This window comes from Anser anser, assembly GCF_964211835.1.
Source record: "Anser anser genome assembly, chromosome: 28".
NCBI lineage: Eukaryota > Metazoa > Chordata > Aves > Anseriformes > Anatidae > Anser > Anser anser.
This window is the reverse complement of record NC_139749.1, coordinates 3,484,941-3,505,296: the sequence shown is the minus strand read 5'-3', so window position 1 is coordinate 3,505,296 and position 20,356 is coordinate 3,484,941. Positions and strand designations below refer to the sequence as shown.

The following is a 20,356-nucleotide window of genomic DNA, read 5'->3' as shown; positions in this document are numbered from 1 at the left end:
TTCCAAAATGAAAACTGTTCTGAACTGATGGTTTGCTCCACAAACATGCTCTTAGGGCTGGTTGGTTTGTTTGGTTTTTGTTTCGTTTTTTTTTCTTTTGAAAACATCCAGAGGCAACAACGGGAGGCTGCAAGAGGAGACGTTCAGGCTGAATATCAGGAAATGTGTCCTTACTTAGAAACGTGGTCTGGCTCTGGAACTAGCTCCCGCTGAAAGGTTGCACGGCACAAAGGCTGCCAGAGTTCAAGAAGCGTTTGGACAATGATCTCAGACACATGGCAGAGCTTAGTGATATGGTTTAGTGGAGGACTGTTAGTGTTAGGTCCGAGGTTGGACTCGGTGATCTTGGAGGTCTCTGCCAACTTAGATGATTCTGTGATTCTGTGAGTAATGGGTGGTTCTGTGTGGAGCCAGGAGTTGGACCTGCTGAGCATTGTGGGTCCCTTCCACCTTGCTATGACTCTATGATTACAGGACAAAAGAAGGCGATTTAGCCGAACGCCTAATGGGAACGCCATTCATCCTCACAGCATATGAGGCCTTACATCCCGACACCACGCGACACCACACCTCCCAACACCATGAAATGCCAAACACCCCAAGGCAATGGGCGACCAAACATCCCACCAACATGGGGGGCCAACCACCCCAACACCACGGAAGGCCATACCGCCCAGCCCCATATAAGGCCATACCGCCCAGCCCCATATAAGGCCATACCGCCCAACTCCATATAAGGAACTGCCCAACTCCATATAAGGTCATGCTGCCCCTTATAAGCCATACCGCCCAACTCCATATAAGGCCATACCGCCCAACTCCATATGACGTCATGCTGCCCCATATGAGGCACACCGCCCATCTCCATATGACGTCATGGTGCCCCGCCCTCCATTGTGAGGTCATGCCCGCACACAGTATAAATTGCACGCGCACGCACCCATGGCCAGTAGCAGACGCTGTCTCCGCACCTGTGCGACTGGGACGGAAGGCAGTAGACGCTACAGGGTCAGGGGCTGCCGCCCCTCGCAGACCCAGCGAAGGTGACCGTCAGTGGCCAACGGCCACAGCAGTCACAGGCCAACAAACTTACTTCTTGTACCCGCGGCCATGGTGCGGGACGTTGCAGGCCGGGGACTGACGGGGCCCAGCCGCCCCGCGCCCCGACGGGGCCCAGCGCAGCTCCCTGGCAACCCTGCGCAGCAGGAGGAGCGCCGGCAGGAGCTGCAGGCACTGCGGGCCAAACTGGATGGCGAGCGGCTCCACAACCAGGAGCTGCGGCGCCACTTCGCCGCTGAGATCTCCAAGATGAAGGAGGCGGCAAAGAGGGAGCAGCAGCTGATGGTCCAGCAGCTGCAGTGTGAGTGGGAGAAGCAGCAGGCCCTCGACATACAGCGGCTGCAGGAGCTGCAGTGGCAGCAGCGCGCAGCGGAGACCCGGCAGCTGCTGCGGTGGAAGGAGGCCGAGCTGCTGGCGGCGCAGGAGATGCTGCAGCAGGAGCGCGACGCTGCCCTGCACCAAGCACGGGAGCTGCAGCGGCAGCTGGCCGACGAGCTGCGAAGGCCCTGCAGGAGCAACACGGCGGCCCACGCCAAGCTCCAGGATGTCCTCAAGGAGCTGCGCTGGGAGACGCACGGGGACCAGCCCGCCCGCATCCGCTACCTCCAGCATGAGCTGGAGCTGGAGAAGAGGCTCTTCATCAAATACATCGTGGCGGGCTTCGAGGGAGAGCAAGAGGACAGCCAGGGGACGACGGGCCGAGAAGACAGAGAAGGGCCCTGGGGCAAGGCACAGCCAAAGAAGCCAACACAGGCTCCGTCCTCCCACAACACACCTCAGCAGGGAGCCAAGGAAAGCTGCAGCACAGAGCAGGGCAGCAGCCGCCACCCTGTGAAGGACGCTCACGGCCAGGTGAGGAAACAGGCTGAGGAAGCTGGGCGTCTTGAGCCTGGGGAAGACAAGGCTCCGGGGAGACCTCAGGGCGGCCTGCCAGTCCCTAAAGGGGGCTACAGGAAAGCTGGGGAGAGACTCTTTGTCAGGGAGTGCAGTGGGGGGATCAGAGGAACGGCTTGAAGCAGAAAAGGGCAGGTTTGGGTCAGGTATAAGGAAGAAATCCTTCCCCGGGAGGGCGGCGAGGCCCCAACGCAGCCTGGGGGTGCCCCATCCCTGGGGGGGCCCAAGGCCAGGCTGGACGGGGCTGGGGGCGGCCTGGGCTGGGGGCAGGGGTGGTGCCCATGGCAGGGGCTGGAACGAGGTGGGCTTTGAGCTCCCTTCCAAGCCAACCTTTGCTCTGATTTGGTGTTTGCAGGTGCCAGAGCCTTCCGACGAAGACCTGGTGCTGCCGGGCAGCACGTGCCCCGGGATGACGAAGCAGCACACCCGCCTCCAGCGTGCCCTGAGCGACCTGAAGAGGCTACGCCAGGCCCTGGAGGCAAAGAAATGCCTCGTGAGAGAGGGAAGCACCCAGGAAGCGTGCCAGGAGGTACAGAAGCTCCAGGAAGCCACAGAAAAACTGGTGGTACTTACCGAGCAGCTGGAGGAGAAATGCAGATCCCTGCAGGAGACCATCCACCAGGCCAGCAAGACTCCAGGGCCTCTGCCCAGCCAGAGCTCCGCCGAGGCGCCGCCACCTTGCCAGAGTGCCCCCAGCCCAAGGGAGGAGGTGCTGGTTGCCCAGCTCACGCAGCTGAGCAAGGAAAACAAGAGACTGGAAGAAGAAAATTCTCGCCTCCGAGGGCAGGTGGACTCAGCGATGGAAGTCCAAGCTGAAAGTGCTGACCTGAAGAGGCAGCTACAGCAAGTGGCAAAGGAGCAAAACTCCGCCCTGCGACAGGTCAGCAAGCTTCAGGCCCAGCTGCAAGAGGCAGAGCGCCAGCTGCAAGCGCTCAAGGAACTTGCAGACAGAGGGCCACAGCTGGAGAGAGAACACCTGGAGGCACAGCTAGCGCTCCACAAGGAAGAGCAGGAGCTCGAGAGCTTGCGGAGGGCTCAGGCAGAAGGGAAGAGGCAGCACGAGGAAGCCTCGCAAATGTTACGAGCCCAGGTGGCTGACCTGCAAGATCGGTGCCACCACCAAACTGAACAACTCCAGCTGCTCGCTGAGGAACTGCAGCGGCTGAAAAGCGAGCAATCCAGCCCTGCCATTACCCATCTGCCACAGTTACCAACTACCACAGGTACCACCCACACAGTCACCTCCAAATCCGAGTCGGCAGAGGACAGCCCAGGGCCCTGCCTTCCTTCAGAGGAGGACGCTGCAGATGAGACCCAAGGAGCGGAAACGCAGCAAGAGTCCTTCATCCTGCAGGTTCCAGTGGTACAAGGACCAATAAGGATTCGGAAATTCCTGGCTCGGTACAGCTATGACCCTGCTGATAGTCCCAACGAGCAGCCGAAGCTAGAGCTTCCCCTCACCGCAGGACAGTTTGTTTATGTCGTTGGGGAGATGGATGAGGATGGCTGGTATATAGGAGAGCGGACGGACGGCAGAAGAGGGTTCGTCCCCTCCAATCTGGTGGAAGAAGTTCTCGATGACCTCACCTTGACGCCAGTGCCTCCAGAGCTAAGGGATCTCCTTCTGGACACAGATGATGAGGAGAGTTCCACCGACAGCTGCAGCAGCAGTGGCGAAGCCGGGGATGATCCGGACAAAGAAATCTGTCCCGGTGCGCTGGCTGAAGAGCCCCTTGCAGAAGCCTTCCTGAAGGCGCTGCGTGATGGGCCAATCAGTCCCCGTGCGCTGGCTGAAGAGGCCCTTGCAAAAGCCCTCCTGGAGGAGCTGTGTGATGGGCCAATCTTTCCCGGTACGCTGGCTGCAGAGGCCTTTGCAGAAGCCTTCCTGAAGGAGCTGTGTGATGGGCCAATCTGTCCCGTTGCGCTGGCTGAAGAGCCCCTTGCAGAAGCCTTCCTGGAGGAGCTGTGTGATGGGCCAAAAGAGGAAGAAGAAACCTCCAGCGCAGGAAACAGTTATTCCCGCTACCCTTTCTGTCTGTCACCCATTTTGGAGGACGAGGAAGAAGATCGGGATGGGGGTGCCGAGGGTTTCAAAAATCAATAAACTGTGGATAATGATGAACCTGGCCTAGGTGATTCTTCTCCAGAATGTTTATAGAAATGGAAAAGCATTTCTTTGCCCTGCAGCTAACTGCACGCTGCAACAGGTTGGCCAGAGAGGCGGTCGAGTTCTTGGAGGCCTTCAAAAGCCACCTGGATGCGGTCCTGGGGACCTGCTCTGGGTGGCCCTGCCAGAGGTGGGGTTGGGACAGGCGCACTCAGAGCTCCCTTCCCTCAACCTCTGATTCTGGGGACGGAAAAGAGACCCCCAGCGAGGCCCTGCAGAGCCTCAGACCTCCTCGGGGCACTCTGGAGGGCCACAGGGCCTGCGGGGCCCCTTTCACGGCTTGTGGAAGCCCCCCATCACCAGCTCGTGTCACGGGGACTTGTCACAGCCCGGGGCAGTGGGCGCCCAAACCCTTCAGAGGCCGGAGCCACCACGCCGAGGGGGAGCTCCTCCTGTTACTGCCAGGCTCTCCCGGGCAGCGGGGCAGAGCTCTGTGCGCCTTATTATTATTATTTATTAGCTTTATTGTGACAAAACGCAGAGTTTTGGGGATATTTCTGTCAGTACAGGCCAAGACCGCAGCCACCACTCCTCCCGTTACTGCCAGGCTCTCCCGGGCAGCGGGGCAGAGCTCTGTGCGCCTTATTATTATTATTTATTAGCTTTATTGTGACAAAACGCAGAGTTTTGGGGATATTTCTGTCAGTACAGGCCAAGACCGCAGCCACCACTCCTCCCGTTACTGCCAGGCTCTACCGGGCAGCGGGGCAGAGCTCTGTGCGCCTTATTATTATTATTTATTAGCTTTATTGTGACAAAACGCATGGGTTTGGGGCTATTTCTGTCAGTACAGGCCAAGACCGCAGCCACCACTCCTCCCGTTACTGCCAGGCTCCCCCGGGCAGCGGGGCAGGGCTCTGTGCGCCTTTTTATTATTATTTATTAGCTTTATTGTGACAAAACGCAGAGTTTTGGGGCTATTTCTGTCAGTACAGGCCAAGACCGCAGCCACCACTCCTCCCGTTACTGCCAGGCTCTCCCGGGCAGCGGGGCAGGGCTCTGTGCGCCTTTTTATTATTATTTATTAGCTTTATTGTGACAAAACGCAGAGTTTTGGGGATATTTCTGTCAGTACAGGCCAAGACCGCAGCCACCACTCCTCCCGTTACTGCCAGGCTCTCCCGGGCAGCGGGGCAGGGCTCTGTGCGCCTTTTTATTATTATTTATTAGCTTTATTGTGACAAAACGCAGAGTTTTGGGGATATTTCTGTCAGTACAGGCCAAGACCGCAGCCACCACTCCTCCCGTTACTGCCAGGCTCTCCCGGGCAGCGGGGCAGGGCTCTGTGCGCCTTTTTATTATTATTTATTAGCTTTATTGTGACAAAACGCAGAGTTTTGGGGATATTTCTGTCAGTACAGGCCAAGACCGCAGCCAACACTCCTCCCGTTACTGCCAGGCTCCCCCGGGCATCGGGGCAGGGCTCTGTGCGCCTTTTTATTATTATTTATTAGCTTTATTGTGACAAAACGCATGGTTTTGGGGATATTTCTGTCCGTACAGGCCAAGACCGCAGCCACCACTCCTCCCGTTACTGCCAGGCTCTCCCGGGCAGCGGGGCAGGGCTCTGTGCGACTTTTTATGATTATTTATTAGCTTTATTGTGACGAAAATTAGATTTATTGTGACGTTTCTGTCAGCGCGGGCCAAGGCCGCAGGCCATGTCCGAAAGCCCCCGCGGAAGGGATGGGGGGGGGTCTGTAAGGGGGAAGAACTACATTTCCCAGCGTTCCAGGGGGCGGATCGGTGACTTCCGGTTTCCGGGGAGTTCTTGGTTTGCGCATTTCCGCTGCTGCGCACTGGGGTGCCGGGGGCGGGGGGAAGGGCGGTAAGGGGCGGGTGGGGGACACTGGGGGGTCTGGGAGGTCGGGGGGCACTGGAGTGGGCACTGAGGGGGCTGGGGAAGGGGGATTGGGGGGTCTGGGAGGCAGGGAGGGCACTGGAGTGGGACACTGAGGGGTTCGGGGGGTGGGGGGGGCACTGAAGGGGGGCGCTGAGGGGTCTGTGGGGCAAGGGAGGGGGGTTTGGGGTCCCTGTGGGGCAGGGCCTGCCTCTGACCTTTCCAGCAGCGCCCTGCCCAAATTTTGGTGCTAAGCCCGCCGCCCGCTGCCCGCCCCTTGTCGTTCACCTTGCCCCCTACGTTTGTTGGAGGGGGAAGCGAGCCCGGGGGGGAAAATGGCTAAACCCCCCCCCAGGAAAGCTCCGTTTCCCTTGCGTGTTAACACTCCCCTGATGTTTAATTGAACCTCTCGGTGGCCGTGCAGGGGCAGGAGGGGAGCAGGACCCTTGGGACCGTGAGGAGGGGTCGCACGTAGCTTGCCCTCGAGGTGGGGGGGGTCTCCGGGGGCGTTGCGGGGAGGGAAAACGTTGCTTTTTCCTGCCCTGCCTGCCGCCCTGGGCCGTCGCTGTGCTCCTCAGGTGGTATTTGAGGGGTCCCGGGGTCACTGCTCCCTGCTCACAGACATCCCTCACTGATACCACTGCCAAGTCTGAGCTGCTCGTGCTCCGCTGCAGGCGCGTGGTCTCGTCCACTTGTCCCCTTCGCATTCTCCTTGCCGTGAAGTCACCGATGTCTCTTTTTCCTCTTGCTTCTAGGCGAAGCTCCTGCCCCTCAGAAGCTTTGCCTTTCTTATTTATTTTTACCGAGAGGTCCTGGAGGCACCTCCAGAAGCAGCTGTAGGGCGGACAGTCAGGAAAATACCTTCACAAATAAATCCTTCAAATTCAATAACTTCACAAATGAACCCGTCGGTGAAATAAGAGGCAGAGTGAGCGCAGGGGGACGCGTGGAGGGCAGCAGCTGCTCTGCCCGGTGCCCTGCATGAGGTGAGCAGGGCTTGGTTTGGCCCCGAGCTTTGGGCAGGGGCTCTGCGGCATTTCGGTGCCCTTGCCAGGCTCCGCAGCACCAGGGGTCGGACCCCCCTCGGGAGGGCGGTGGTGGCAGCCGAGAATTTGGTGTTGGTGGAGAGCAATCCGGGGCCATGCCGGAGCGAACACTGCGCCTTTGTTACCCGAACAATGTTTCCACGCCGGGATTCCTCACCCCCTCGCCCCAACCTTCGCCGCCACCGGCTGCGGCCTTTGTTTTGTGGCAGGACTCAGGGGACGGGCGCCGCTCGATGCCCAAAGACCACGCTCCGAAGGGTGCCAGCGAGCAGGGCTGGGGGCTTTTTGCTGGCGGGTCTGGCTGGCGCAGCCCGCTGCGATGTGCCCAGCAGCGGGGTTTTCCTCCTGAGGCCGAGAGGTAAGGCTGCTCCTGCTGCAGGACGGTTTCTGCCTGGCTTGGCAGCACCAGGGAGGGGTGAAGGTGGGTGACGTCTCTCCCCGAGCTCCGCTCTGGGCTTTTTGAAGGCAGACCGGGCTGGTCGTGCTGGGAGGCTGGCGTAAACGGTGGCGTTGTCCATGCGGGATCTCTAACGGCATCGCTCTCTGAGCCTCGGGTCGTGCTGGCACTGGGAGCGCTGCTCTCAGGTGTGCCTGGTGCTGGTGTATCGCGGGGCTCTGGAGCTGGAGCTGCGATCCAGCCCCGTGGCATCTGCCGGGGCGAGGACACCCCGCACCCTGCCGGCCAGGCACCGGCTCCAGAAAGCCCTCGGAAATACCTGCGGCGATCTCACGTTTCGGTGCCCGGGGTCCTCCTGGCCTGCGGAGCCTCTGCGTGTCCGTGGGCTCGGCTCAGGTGCTGGAAAACAAGGAGCCGAAACGGCCGCGGGGCTCCCGTGCACCCCAAAACCTGCACGTGAGCTGGGAAAAGGCTGTTCCTTCCCTGCAGCCCGCGCCCGCAGCCGGAGCTGCCTCGGGAAGACCCGAGGGAGCCCAGCGGCTGCGCTTTCTGTCCCCAGGTGCGTGTCACCTCCTGGCACCGCTCCCCGGCGCGCTGCGCAAAGGTCCCGGGGCCACCCGAGGGTGTAAAACAAGCACCCTCCCTGCTCCGATCTGCAGCCCGAGGGATATCGGAGAGGGGTCGGTGCCAAGGGGCAGGCTGAGCGCGGAGAGGGGCCCCGGGATGTGCCCGCGCCACGCTCGGGGGGGGCTTTTTTGTTTGGTTTTTTTCGTGCTGAGCTGGCGCTCCGTGCCCCAGCAGCTCCAGGACGGCGCGGACAGAGGCTGCGCGAGCTTTCCGAGCCTCCCGGCCGCTTCTGGCAGACGGGGATTAAACACGCCAGGGCGTTCATGGCTCACGGGTGCCTCTGGAGCAGAGGCAGTTTGTTCCATCCACGGCTGCGCCGTTTTCCGGGGAAATCCAGCCCTCCCGGGTCCCGCGGGGCAGGGTTTGCCCAAGGGGTCCGGCACCGAGGGACAGCGCGGTGCCGGCAGGGGACGGAGGGCGGTGGGGAGCAGAGGGCGGCGTGGGCAGCGCGGTGTCGCCGCGGGCCTGAGTCACCCTACAAACGAGCTGCCTCCGCCCGCTTATCGCACCCGTGGGTGCCCTGCTCCGCACCCCGAGCCTCCAGCTCAGCCCGGAGCTGGCGGCGCCTTGGGCAGGGCCGGAGAGCCTCGCGGTGCCCAGGGTGGTCCTCGGTGCCCAGGGGAGGGGGGATAAAAGCTTTGGAGGATGGGGAAACTGAGGCACGGGGCGTCGCTCCTCGCCAGGCGCTCTGCCTCGGGGTTGCCCCGCTCCTGCCCGTGGTACAACCCCTCTGCGGTAACTCCCAGCCCCGTGCGCCCCCAGCTCCCGCGGGAAGGACCCTGGGAGCCCCAAAGGAGCAGCCCGGACCCCTGGAGGGCCCCCAAGGCTGCTCCCGGCCCTCGAAAACCGATGGAGCGGGAGGGCAGCTCTGTGGCGAGGGCACCCGCAGCCCCGCGCTGAGCCACGGCACGTGGCTGAGAGAGGGGAGGAACGGGAAGCGGAGCCAAACTCGGGGGGGTGCCCCCTGGGAATCCGGGTGCTCCACCGCCGGGCCGCGGAGTATCCGCAGCGGTGCAGGGCAAAGGGTTAACAGGCAAAAGGAGCTGATTTGCCAAGTGGTTCCTGGTTTATTCAGTGTGCGAAAGAGGCAGGGACAGGGGAGGGGAGCGCCGGGTGGGGAGCTGGGAGCAGGGCTGGTACCCGCCCGGCATCGCCCACCGCCACCACCGGGTCCCATGGGGCCACCCCACGGCACCGCCGACAGGTACGTCCCCAGCAGCCCGGGGGGAGCCCCGGGGGGGGAAACCGGAGCCGGGGGTGGCACAGGGGCCACCAAACCCCCCTCCTGGGCCCTGTGGCACCCACCCAGCCTCCTGCCACCGGTCCCCTTTGTCCTCCCAGCCCCGTGCTGGTGCCTTCCCTGCTCTTCGCCCCGTGCCACGGCTGCACCCATGGGAGCGTGGGGACAGGACCCCTGGGTCCCTGCTGCCAGAGCCCCCCCCCGTGGTGCCAGCAGGGTTTGATGCAAAGCTCGATGTCGGGACCTTCGAGCCTGCTGCCTGTCCCTCCGGTTCTCAGTTTCCCTGTCCCGCAGCGGTGGCCGGCGCGAGCGTCCCCCAGGCACCCCGAAACAAGGCGCTGGTGGTCGGCGGTCACCGGTGTCAGGGAACGCAGCTCTTCCCGGAGAGAAATCCGCGTTGGCGCCCGTGTCCTTCACCCTCGGGTCCTCAGCCGAGGACGAGCTCCTCTGTGTCCTCGGGGTGGGGATTTGGGGCTGGAGCAGCCGTTGGGAGCAAGCTGGCTTCTTGCTTCCTCCCCTGGGAGCTGTGCCTGTGACCTGGCCCTGGCTGGGTCCAAAGTGCTGGGGGAGATGCCTCGAGGCGCAGACTGGGTGCGCTGTGGCGCGGGATTCCCTCCAGCCCCGCTGGCACTCGAGGCATCCGGGGACACTTCTTGTCCCCAGCACCCCGGGGACGGAGGAGCCGGGTGCGTGCCCAGCCCGGCCGCGTGCCCCGCTGCGATGAGCACCGAGCCGAGGGGCTGGGCGGGGGCAGCCCCCCGAAGCCCCCATCCCCGATGGGGCAGAGCCTGGACCACTGCCCCGAGGAGCCGACCTCTCGCCGGCACATCCCGGCACCGAGCAGTAACGGCGCCGTGCCGGTCAGAGGCTGCCCACGGTGTCCCCGTGCCGACGGGGCGCACGTGGGGCTGGTCGGGTTCCCGGTGGTGCAAGCGGTGGCAGCTGATGCCCGAGGGTTGCTCTCAGGGGTGGGATTTCATCCTGTGTCTCCATCGCTTCGGGGGACGCTGCGAGGCTGCGAGGCTCCTCCGGGCTCCTGCCGGCCCCTGCGCAGGAGGCTGGGCTCACGCTGCGAGGTCCCCGGCTGCTTTGTCGCGCTAAAGCAAGGAGTTCTGGGACCTTCTGGGCGCTTTTCTGGGCACCGACAGCTTCACAAAACCCGCCAGGCCATAAATCACCAGGTGGCCTCTGGGTCGAGCCCTGCTCACCGGTGGCAGAAGTGCCAGCAGCGCCGGCCCCCAGCAGGTCCCTCTCAGGACGTGCCCTCGCCGCGGGTGCTGGGGACACTCGCCCCATCCCAGGCTCAGCCTTACACGGGGTGCCTCTGCTAATTGCCGTGTTAATTGCCAGCTGCGGGCACAGCTCGGCAGTGCTCCGGCTCTGCCTGTTCTCGCCACGAGGCTGCGCCGGGAGCAGAGCCCAGGAGCAGCAGTCCTTCGCTATTTCTTGATTCTTCTGTATTTATCAAAGCCGCCCGCTCGGTCAGGTCCTGTCCTGGGCAGACCACGGGGCAGGTAACGGGCAGACGCGGAGGGAAGTTTTTTTATCAGCTGACGGCGCTGGGAATGGAAAAACAGGAAAGCGCCTGAGCTCATCCCATTTCCCTGCCTGGCCCAAGCGGGGCTGGCTGGGGGCAGAGCTGCCTGCGGGGCCGGGGCGCAGCGGGGTGAGTCGGGGCTGGGGGCAGTCGTGCAGCCTGGGACCACCCCGGGCCCCCCCATGCCTGTTGCTGTTGGGGTTTTGGGGACCTGGGCAGGGGTGGGTGGCACGGGCTGGAGCGCTGGGCTTAGGGTGCTGGGCTTGGGGTGCTTACAGGGTTTGCAGGCCGGGGGCTGCCCGCACCCAGCTAAAGGGAGCAGGAGAAGGGATTTTTGTTTAATGGGGTGTGACGTGGGCTAAATGGGCACTGGAGGGGCCAGGCGTGGCAGGGAGCTGGGTTTGGGGGCTGAAAGCTGCTCCCCACCGTGGCCTCTCCTTAAGGGCTGCTCAGCGTGGGCAGCCCGTGGGGTTTTTGGGGTGCCACAGGGCTCGGCGGCACGGCACAGCCTCCCCGTGGGGCATGGCCAGGGCTTTGTTCCCCCACGGACCGGGCTCCGCGTGCGCAGAACCTGAGGGAAGGAGCGTGTGAGCAGGGCTGCGCGGCTCTGCCTCGGCAGCGGGAGGGTTTGCTCAGGTTTGGGGCACCGAAGGGCCAAAAACCTCCCCGGGGACCCAGCCGATGCCGTGCCCGGTGCCGACGGCTCCGTAACGGCGGCAGCACCGCGGGTCCCATCCTGCTGAAGTCCTGGGACCAGCCCCGGCAAATGCAGGGACTGGGTGCTGGTGGTGAATCCCCGTCCCCAAGCACCTGCAAAGCCCCTGAGCGCCTTCTCCCCGGGGAAACAGCTCCCAGGGCAGGCGCTGAGCCCCGCACCGGTGAAATTTGGGGGGTTTTGAGCCGCAGCAAAGCGTGCGGGTGCATGGGCTGCATCCTGCGGTGGCTGCCAGTGTGGGGGGGGACAACGGCTCGGCCCCCCCGAGTTGAGCCGTGGTGGAGAGGAGCTGCTCTTGTCCCAGCCAAATTCCTGGGCGCTTAATGAGTAACCGGCAGCGAGGCGCGCGGCTGCGCCCGGCCTCAGGAGGGTGGTTCTGGCGGCTCCTGCGAGCCAGGGCAAACACAGCCGGGGGCCGTCCAGGGGCACCCGCGCAGCCCCCGGCCGTGTTCGTGCAGGGCTGGGGGCCGGGGGGGGGGGGGGGGATGGGAGCCCTCCACATCGCTCTGCGGGCTCGGGGGCCCCGCATGGTGCTTGGGGCTTGGCAAGGTCAGCGCGGGGGGATGCGGCCGGGACGGGCAGCTCCTCTTTATGGCCACCATCAGCTTTACGGTCTGCTTGGAGCTGTAGGAGAGGCTGTAAAAGCAGCCTGCGGGGGTGCTTGTGGGGTTGGAGGGGCCTGATGGGGTCTGCAGAGCTCAGCTGGGACCACCCCAAGCTCGCCTCATGCCCCCTGCCGGGGCCGAGCCGGCCGCGTCCATCCCTGATGCCTCCACTCCTCCGTCCCGCAGCGCCCGGCCCCGGCCCTGAGCGCGGCATGGACGGCCCCGACATCTTCCTGGGCCCCTGCGAAGGAGCCCTCTGCGGGGTCCCGGGCCAGAAGCGCCGCTGCATGTCGGCCCTGGAGCCCGTCACTTTGCCCAGCCCCAGATCCGAGGCCAGCTGGGAAGAGGAGGAGGAGGAAGACGAGGATGAAGACCGGTTCCGGGGGGTGCCGCTGCGGCGAGCGTGTGCCCTGCGGACCTCGATGCGCAGCCGGGACCCCTTCCGCCGGCACAGCTGGGAGCCGGGCAAGGAGCTGCGCGGGGTCCCCGGCTACGACCAGCTCAGGTAGCGGTGCCCCCACCCCGTGTCCCCACGCCAGCCCCTGCACCCCGCGCTCTGGTGGTCAGGATCCTCTGCGCAGCACCCCCGGCACACCCCCTGCCCCGACGCGGCACCGAGCAAGGCTCGCCCCACGGATATGGGGCTGCCGTGGGGCTCAGGGCACCGATGGCGCGGCTGCCCCGGTTCGGTGCCCCCCACCCCGGGGTGCCGCAGCTCAGGGTACCCCTCTCCCCACCACAGCGTGAGCCTCAAGGGGCTGAGCCCCGACGACATCGACTCCAGCACGGAGCAGCTGGACGGGCTGGGGAGGCGCCGGCGGGACCCCCGGCGAGCCCCCCTCATCCACAGCACCGAGTCCCTGCTGTCCCTGGACGAGGAGGATGAGGCCGATCTGCAGCGGGCGCAGGTAGGAGATGCTGCTCCTCTTCCTCCTCCTCCTGCCACCCTGGGGTGCAGCACCCGCCTCCCCCTGCAGCCGGCGGCGCAGGGCTGAGGGCAGGGGACCCCAGGAACCACGGTGGATGGAGACAGCCCAGCAGAGCCCCCGCCCCGGGTGCCTTCGCCATCATCCCAGGGCTGGGCTGCGTTATTCTCCGGGGGGAACTTCATTCTGGGGAGGGGGAAATTAAAGGTCCGTGAGCCCGGGGACCGCCCAGCACATGGGGACCCTGCTGGCCCCACAGAGGGCAGCCACCGCCCTGCGCCCAGGGACTGTGGCAGGGACAGGGGCCGGTGGTCCCGGTGATCCCGGTGGTCCCGGTGATCCCGGTGGTCCTGGTGGTGCCGACCCCATGCCTGCTGGCAGGAGGACGCGCGGAGGCTGCAGGTGTGCCGGGCCAGGAGCGCTGGCGGCTGCGCCCTCGCCAAATCCGCGTCCCTCGGCGTCATCGACAGCTTCCCCGCGGCAGTGGGTGAGTGGCAGCGCCCGCGACCCCCCTGGGGACGGGTGGAGGTGTGGGGGCAACGGGACCCGGGCCCATCCCAGCCCCTCCTTTAATTCGGGCCCCGTCTCTTTGCCCTTGCAGAAATTTCCCCCTTCGCCTCCCAGCAGAGCCTGGCCAACGGGTGAGTGTGGGGGCACGAGGGGGCTGCGGTGGGTGCGGGTGATGTCCCCCAGCACCCGGCCCTGATTCTGGGGCGCGAAGGCGGCCCCCCCCCAAAGCGGCACCGATCCTGCACCCTGCCGGGCTAACGGCCGGTGGGGTCCTGGCACACATCACGGGGGGCACCGGGAGCGGACCCCCCCAGGCCGGTGGGGACGGTGCCCCCCCAGCGCTGTCCCCACCCTGCCTCGAGGCGCTTTGTGCCCGTGGGGCCCCGCGGCCCCAGCGCCTGTCACAGCCCATTCCCGTCCTCATTAGGGCAGCACGCCGGGGGGGTCAGGGCACTGGGGCTGGCGGGGAGCCACGTGGGGACAGGGACAGGGACGGGGACGGGGACAGGGATGGGAGGTCAGCTGGGGAGCAGGGGGGTGCGGAGCCTCCCCCCGACCCTGCTGGTTTCGGAGGGGGCATCTCGCCCTCCGCCAAGCGTGGACGGGACCGAGGTTGGCTTTGCTGTGGGAAACGCACAAAGGGGCCGCGTTGGTCACCCCAGAACCTTGGGGACGTGCCCGTAGCCATGGGGCTGCCCCATCCGAACCTCGTGGGGCAGGCGACGCCGCAGCGTGGCCGAGGAGGGGGCGCAGGCACCGTCCCGCGACGCCACCCCGGGGGTCCCCGCGTTGTCCCCATGCGGGGCCGGCTCGGCGGGGAGCGAACAGAAGGGCTCTGTGCCGGGCCCAGCTGCAGCGGAGCAGCCACCCCGGAGAAGCCGGGGGGCCGCGGCGGCTCGGCTCGCTCCTCCCTACTTCCTGGCCCGTGGACGCCCGGGGACAGAGGGGGATTGTGCGGCTGATCCTGCTCCTCCTGCAGCTTCGGCGCCGGGAGCTGCGGGCAGCTGGCGGCCTCGGGCGAGCCGGGGAGCCGGGAAGAGAGCCCCCTGGGCCGAACCCTCAGCTTCATCAGGAGGATGACGGGGAAGACGAAGGTAGGGGGGAGGAGGTGAAGGGGGGGGCGGGGGGGTGGAGTATCCGTGGCCGGGACCCCTCGAGCCAGGCACTTGAGGCCGCGGGGCAGCGGGGGGGCGCGGGGCGCTCCCCAAAATGCTGAGTCGGGGTCGGGGGTGGGATGGGGGCTCGCTCCGGGCTCTGCAGCTGTGGCGCTGGCCGCTGCCCTTTGGGGATGCCGTGCCTCAGTTTCCCCTTTCTGCTTGATGTCATCCTTGGCTGCTTTCCGGGGTTTGGGGTCCGGAGAGGGGAAAAGCTCCTTGTACGCCCAGCGCAGTGCCTGGGCGAGTCCTGGGGTGCTCGCTCTGTCCCCCCAAGGACCCCTCCAGCTCTTGGTGGGCATCTCGGACATTTCCCCTTCCCCAAAACCCAGCGGGAGGTGAAACAGGAGCGGGGCTGCGCTCGTGGAGCTGCGCCAGCGGGGCAGGTACCGGCTCCTGCCCGGGCACCGGGGATGCGGTTTCGGTTCCTGTGCCATCACCCCCGTCCTGGCCGCCCCCGATGTCCCCAGGGGCCGGCTGGCACCGCCGCCGTGCTGCTGGGCGCGATGGTGATGGGGGACATCGAGGGCCGTGGGTGTGCCCGCAGCACCGCTGCGCCCATGGGTGCAGGGGGGGCCGGTGCGAAGCCGCTCGCCCCTCGCAGCAGCCCGGGCTGCCGGTGGCATCGGCTGCTCCTCGTCCCGGTGTGCCGGGGACACTTCGGTGGCCCGGGGCCGTGCTCTGTGGGCACCCTGGGCGCGCTGCGGGCGGCGGGGCTGGGCCCACGCAGCGGCCGAGGAAATGAGGCTTTTCCTGGTGGCGGGCGCTTGTTTGCGCACCGAGCTCACCGCCCGCGCGCCCTCCCTCGGGCTCCTCCGCTGCATCCGAGCGGTTTCCTGCAGCCGCTCATCCATCTGGGCCGGTTTTCTTCCCACTGCTTTCCAGTAAATCTCCATGAACAGCGACCGGGAGGGTGCAGGGCCCTGGCGGGACCCCCCCCCCGCCTCAGTTTCCCCATTCCCACCCGTAGCAGCAGCGACGGGATCCTAGATCCGTGGTTGAGGCGCCCCGGGGGGGCACGCAGGAGCCTCCCTGCACCCCTTTTGCTGGAGCTGCTTTTTGGGGGAGGCGTCCCCAGCCCCCGGGGCCGGGAGCTCGGGGGAAACTGAGGCACGGCGCTGCACGCAGCACCCGGGGGGCGCCGATGGCTTTTCGCTCTCCTCCCCAACCCTTCTGGGGCCGAACCCCACCCGGTCCCCAGAGGCGCGGGGCTTTGCCGTGACGCGAGGCCGTTAATCCTGCTGTCCCCCCCAGCCCCCCCGGGCAGAGGATTAGCAGCCAGCTGTGAACATCACCGGGGGGGCCCGGCCGTCCCCACGCCGGCAGCCGCCCGAATCCCCCCTCCTTGGCTCCCTGCGCCCCCCAAACCCCGCAGCCGTCCCCGTTCCGCCCCGCTCGGCAGCTGGCCGCGACGCCGCAAGCGGTTTGAAATCGGCGTTCGGGATTTTTTTTTCTTCTTATTATTTTTTTTTTAAGTTTTATTTTTGGCAGGGAGGGGAGAAAAGGGGCCGCGGCCGCTCGCGCCGGCCTGGCCGAGTTTTGTTGTGAAAGCGCCGCTGCGAGCGGGGAGGGGACGGGGCCGGAGCCCTTCGCGCAGCGATTGCATCAGGCGCTGCACCAGGAGCGGGGCCAAGCTCCCCCCCCCCCCACACACACAGATCGCTCCCCAAACCCCCCCCCAAAAGGGCTGCCGGTGCCCTTACACCCCCCCAGCCTGCTCCTAAGGGACTTTCCCAGCAGGTGGATGGGAAGCCCTGGCTTTCCCAGAAGGGGAAGGTGAGGCTCGGCAAAGGGAAGGGGTTTGGCGGCGCTTTTGCACCGGTCCCGCTGCCTTTGGGGGCACGTCCCTGCCTGGGGAGGTGACACGTCCCTGCCTGGGGGGGTGACACGTCCCTGCCTGGGGGGGTGACATCCCCACCAGCCACTTGCATGACCCAGGGTGATGGGGATGCAGCGGGGGTGCGAGGCAGAGCCACCCCCAGGGGGACAGCAGGGACATCGCAGGTGTCGGGGTTGCATTTGGGAGCGGGCAGAGCCCCTCCGCCTCCTGCGTGCCCCCATGGGGACAAAGGGAAACGCAGGGGGCTTTGTCCCAGCCCCCCCACCACCCCCCCCGTGCTGGGGCTGGTGGCAGTGGGCGCTGCAGGGTGTCCCCCTGGGTCACTGCAGCAGGGGGGTGCTGGTGGCCGAGGGGGGGGACAAAATCAAGTGGCGGCGACGGAGCCGCTGCTGTGGCCGCAGGGGGACAGGGGTCCCTCGGGACACCACGGGGACAGGAGGGGGGGGCTCCACAGGACGTCGGTGCCACCAAGAAGGGGGAAATCTGAAAGAGGGGACCCCGAGGGGTCCCCGTGCGGCACCCAGGGGTCGGCCGGAGGGGGCCACTCGGGGTTTGGGGAAGCCGGGCGCGGGTCGGGCCGCGGCCGTCGAGAGCGGCGAGGCGGCGGAGGGGAGGGACGGCGCTGAGCTATTTCAGGAAGGAAAAATAATCAGGCGCCGGGGCCGGGCTCGCCGCTGCCCGCGGGCCTGGCTCTGCCTCTTGCCGCGGAGCTGCAGCCATGTACGGCCGTCCTGCCGCGAGGGTGAGGCACGGCGGGGGGCTCGGGGCGGCGGGGGGCTCGGGGCGGCTCCAGGGACCCCGATAGGAAAGCCCCCGACGCCATGGGGCCGGATCCGGCTGGTGGTGATGGTTTGGGGGGCACGGGGACGGCTGGGGGGCATGGCGACGGTTGGGGGGCACGGTGATGGTTGGGGGGCACGGCGATGGTTTGGGGGGCACGGCAAGGGGTGGCCCCCCTCTGGAGCAGGACCACGCAGCTGCGATGCCACGGGGGCTTCGTCCCCGCTGCGGCGATGCCCGGCTGTGGTTTCGGCGAGGGGATGGTGGCGGCCTCGCCGGGGACCCCGTGGTTACAGGGGGGGTCCCCGCTCTGCCACCCCATCTCCCCCCTTCCCGGCTCCTTTACGGCTCCGTCCCGCTCGGCCGCCGCTTCCCCCTCGCCATGCGGGGCCCTCTCCCCCCACGTGATGCTCGCGGCGCCGCGGGGCTTTCCAGCGCCCGGATCCGGCCTGGCTGCACCGGGACGGGGGGCGGGGGGGGGGTTTGGGGGTGCTGAGCCCTCCCATGCACCATCGGAGCCTCCCCACCGGCCACATCCTGCCCTGTTGGGGAGATGAGGGGAAGCCCGGTGCTCCCCTGGGTAGCCGGCCGCCCCTTCGCCGTTTCCTTCCGTCGGTTTTCGGGGCTCCGTAGGGGAGGCGCGGTGCGGAGGCCAGGGCTGAGGCAGGGTCCGGACGGAGGCCAGCTCCGCGCACCGCGGGGACGGGGTGAAAGCAGGCTGAGATTTGGGGAATTTGCCAGCAAACGCCAGCACGAACGCCGCCGCCCTGACGCTGCCCGGGGGGGGGAAGCAGAAGCAGGCTCCGGCCGGAGGGCTTTGCCCTGGAGGAGGAAATGAGAAAATCGGAACCGGGCTGGAGGTTAAAGGAGGCCCGCGGCCTCCCCACGCCCGGGTGCTTTTCGGCGGCACGAGGCTCGGGTGGCCTCGCCGCCGCCTGGCGCGGGTTTTGTGCTGCTCCCCGGCGAGGAGATTTCATCCGAGCCCGGCCTTGGCAGCAGGAGGCTGCCGGGAGCGAGCCCGCCCGGGGGGAAACGTCCGCAGCTGCCTCGACAAAGCGCTGAAGGACGGGGCGGTTAATTACCAGAGCGGTTAATTAAGAGCGAGGCCGTCACTCGCCGTCCAGGAGCGCTGAAGTTTGGGCTCCGTTTCCCAGCGGCGGCCGCCCCGCTCCACCTCCCAGCTCCTCTGCCCTGGCCGCCGGCAGGGAGCAGGATGCGGCCGGGTTCGCTCCCTGCAGGCATCGCCCCCCGGAACTCAGGACCAGGATTCGGGAGCAGGCGAGGCCCTGGGGAAGCTTTTCCCCCGCTGCGAGGCCGTCGCACGGGGCCAGGCGGCCCCTCGGCCTCGGGAAACAATCCCCCTCTGTTGGTGCCGCGGAGGAAACCCCTGTTTACATGGCCTCGCCGTGGGGGAAAGCAAAGCTTTTCTTTGCTCCCTTGCTGGGAACATTTTCCCCTGGAGCTGAGCGAGGGCAGCGCGCGGCGGCTCGAGCACAAACGTTTGTCCCCCACGCCCACCCAGGCTCGGAAGGGACGTGGTGGGGGTGGTGGCACCCCCCCGGCTGGCTCCAGCACCGGTGTTTGATATTTTTTTTTGGTTACTGATTAAGCCAAAAGCCGCTGGCGCTGCCTTACGGCTCGAGGCACGGCCTCCGCTCCTCCTGGCGAGCGTCGAGTGCCACCGGCTGGGATGTGCCGGCGAGGGGCCGCTTGTTTGCATGGCGTGCCCCCAGGGGACAGCGGGGGGGGGCTGAGTGCCCAAAAATCCTCCGGGAGGATTTTGGAAAGCGGAGGGGCACAAAGTTAACCCGAAACTGCACGAAGTGCCTGGCCAGAGTGAGCAGCGCCCGGTGGAAAGCGCCACCGCTCGCCTGCTTTAACCCCTTGGGGCCGCGGTGCCCGGCACAGCCGAGCATTTTCTGGCCCCACGGGGAGCGTGGCACCGGTCCCCGGCTCCATCTGTGGCTCGGGGCCGTCCCCGTGCCTCCCATCCCGGTGCCTCCCATCCCCGTGCCCCCCATCCCAGTGCCTCCCATCCTGGTGCCTCCCATCCCCGTGCCTCCTTCGCCCCGGGAAACGCGGCCGCCTTATCTCCGGGGCAGAGCTGTGCAAATCCCGGGGGAGCTGCACAAATCCCCGGGGAGCTGCACAGATCCCGGCTTCCCCGCGCGGCCAGTTAATGTTCAACCAGGCCGGGAGCTCTGCACCCGCGTCGCCCCTCCGAGGGGGGGACGATTTCCACGGGGATAAAGTGTCCCTGGCGGGCGGTGAGGTCCCGGCAGCGAGCCGGGGTTGGGGGTCTCCAGAAATGCCCCAAACGAGCCCCATGCCCCCCCTGCCTCCAGGCTCGGCAGCACCCCAGAGCTGCGTCAGGTCAGCTTCTCCCGCTGGGGCCCTTTCTGAAGTCGGTGTTTTAAGGGGAAAAAGCAGAATTTCCCCCAAATGCGTCCTCAGTCGGACTTCCTGAACCCTTGGCACCGGTGCGCATCGCCGCCCTGTGTGCCAGTGGTGCTCGGCAGGACCCGGCTCCTGCCGAAACCCTGCCGAAAGCCGGGGGGGGGATGAGATGCGTGCCTCGGCCGTGAGCTGGTTTTGGGGCTGTGACTCCCCCCAGAAGTCACGGCCCCAGGAGTGAAGGCGTGGGAGCTGCGCCCCCGGATTTTGGGGCATTTCTCCCTCGGGGAGCGCGCGGCCAGCCTGGCTGGAACCGGGCACCAGGGGCTTCGTCATGGCGTATCGGAACAGACCCACAAGGACCGTTGGGTCCAACACCTGGATTCCCGTAAGACCACCCCAAAACGCTGGGCTCGGTGCCCCCGTGAGCTTTTCCGTCCCACTTTGGGCCCCCAGGCTGAGCCGAAGGCTCCGGCGTTGCCCAGCGAGGGCGCGGGACGCAGCGGCTGCAGCCCCCGGAGCTGTGGGACTGCCCGCACGGAGGGCCGGAGCTGGGCAACTGAGGCACGAGAGCTGAGCCCGGCCAAGCCCCGGGGCACCGCTCCGGAGTGACTCCGGGGTGACT

General features: G+C 66.3%; 2 protein-coding genes across 5 annotated transcripts in view; both read left to right on the top strand.

The window, feature by feature from the left end:
* Positions 1-302: 302 nt before the first annotated feature.
* Positions 303-6,800, top strand: LOC310887651 (uncharacterized protein; the record flags this gene model as incomplete). Its single annotated transcript, XM_083813800.1, has 3 exons — positions 303-1,911; positions 2,309-3,354; positions 6,716-6,800. The coding sequence occupies exons 1-3, from the start codon at positions 1,111-1,113 to the stop codon at positions 6,798-6,800; spliced, it is 1,932 nt and encodes a 643-aa protein (XP_083669926.1). The 5' UTR covers positions 303-1,110.
* The window catches only part of ARHGEF2 (Rho/Rac guanine nucleotide exchange factor 2), a 28,554-nt gene continuing 14,329 nt past the window's right edge, over positions 6,132-20,356 (top strand). The window contains exons 1-6 of one of the 4 annotated variants that reach the window (XM_083813210.1): positions 6,132-9,234; positions 12,314-12,632; positions 12,870-13,035; positions 13,435-13,540; positions 13,655-13,694; positions 14,543-14,657. In XM_083813210.1, the coding sequence (XP_083669336.1) occupies positions 12,340-12,632; positions 12,870-13,035; positions 13,435-13,540; positions 13,655-13,694; positions 14,543-14,657 (720 nt within the window). In that variant the 5' untranslated portion in view covers positions 6,132-9,234; positions 12,314-12,339. Of the gene's footprint in view, positions 9,235-12,194; positions 12,633-12,869; positions 13,036-13,434; positions 13,541-13,654; positions 13,695-14,542; positions 14,658-17,156; positions 17,300-20,356 lie in introns of those variants that run through there. The other 3 variants (XM_083813209.1, XM_083813208.1, XM_083813213.1) reach the window with 3 other exon arrangements.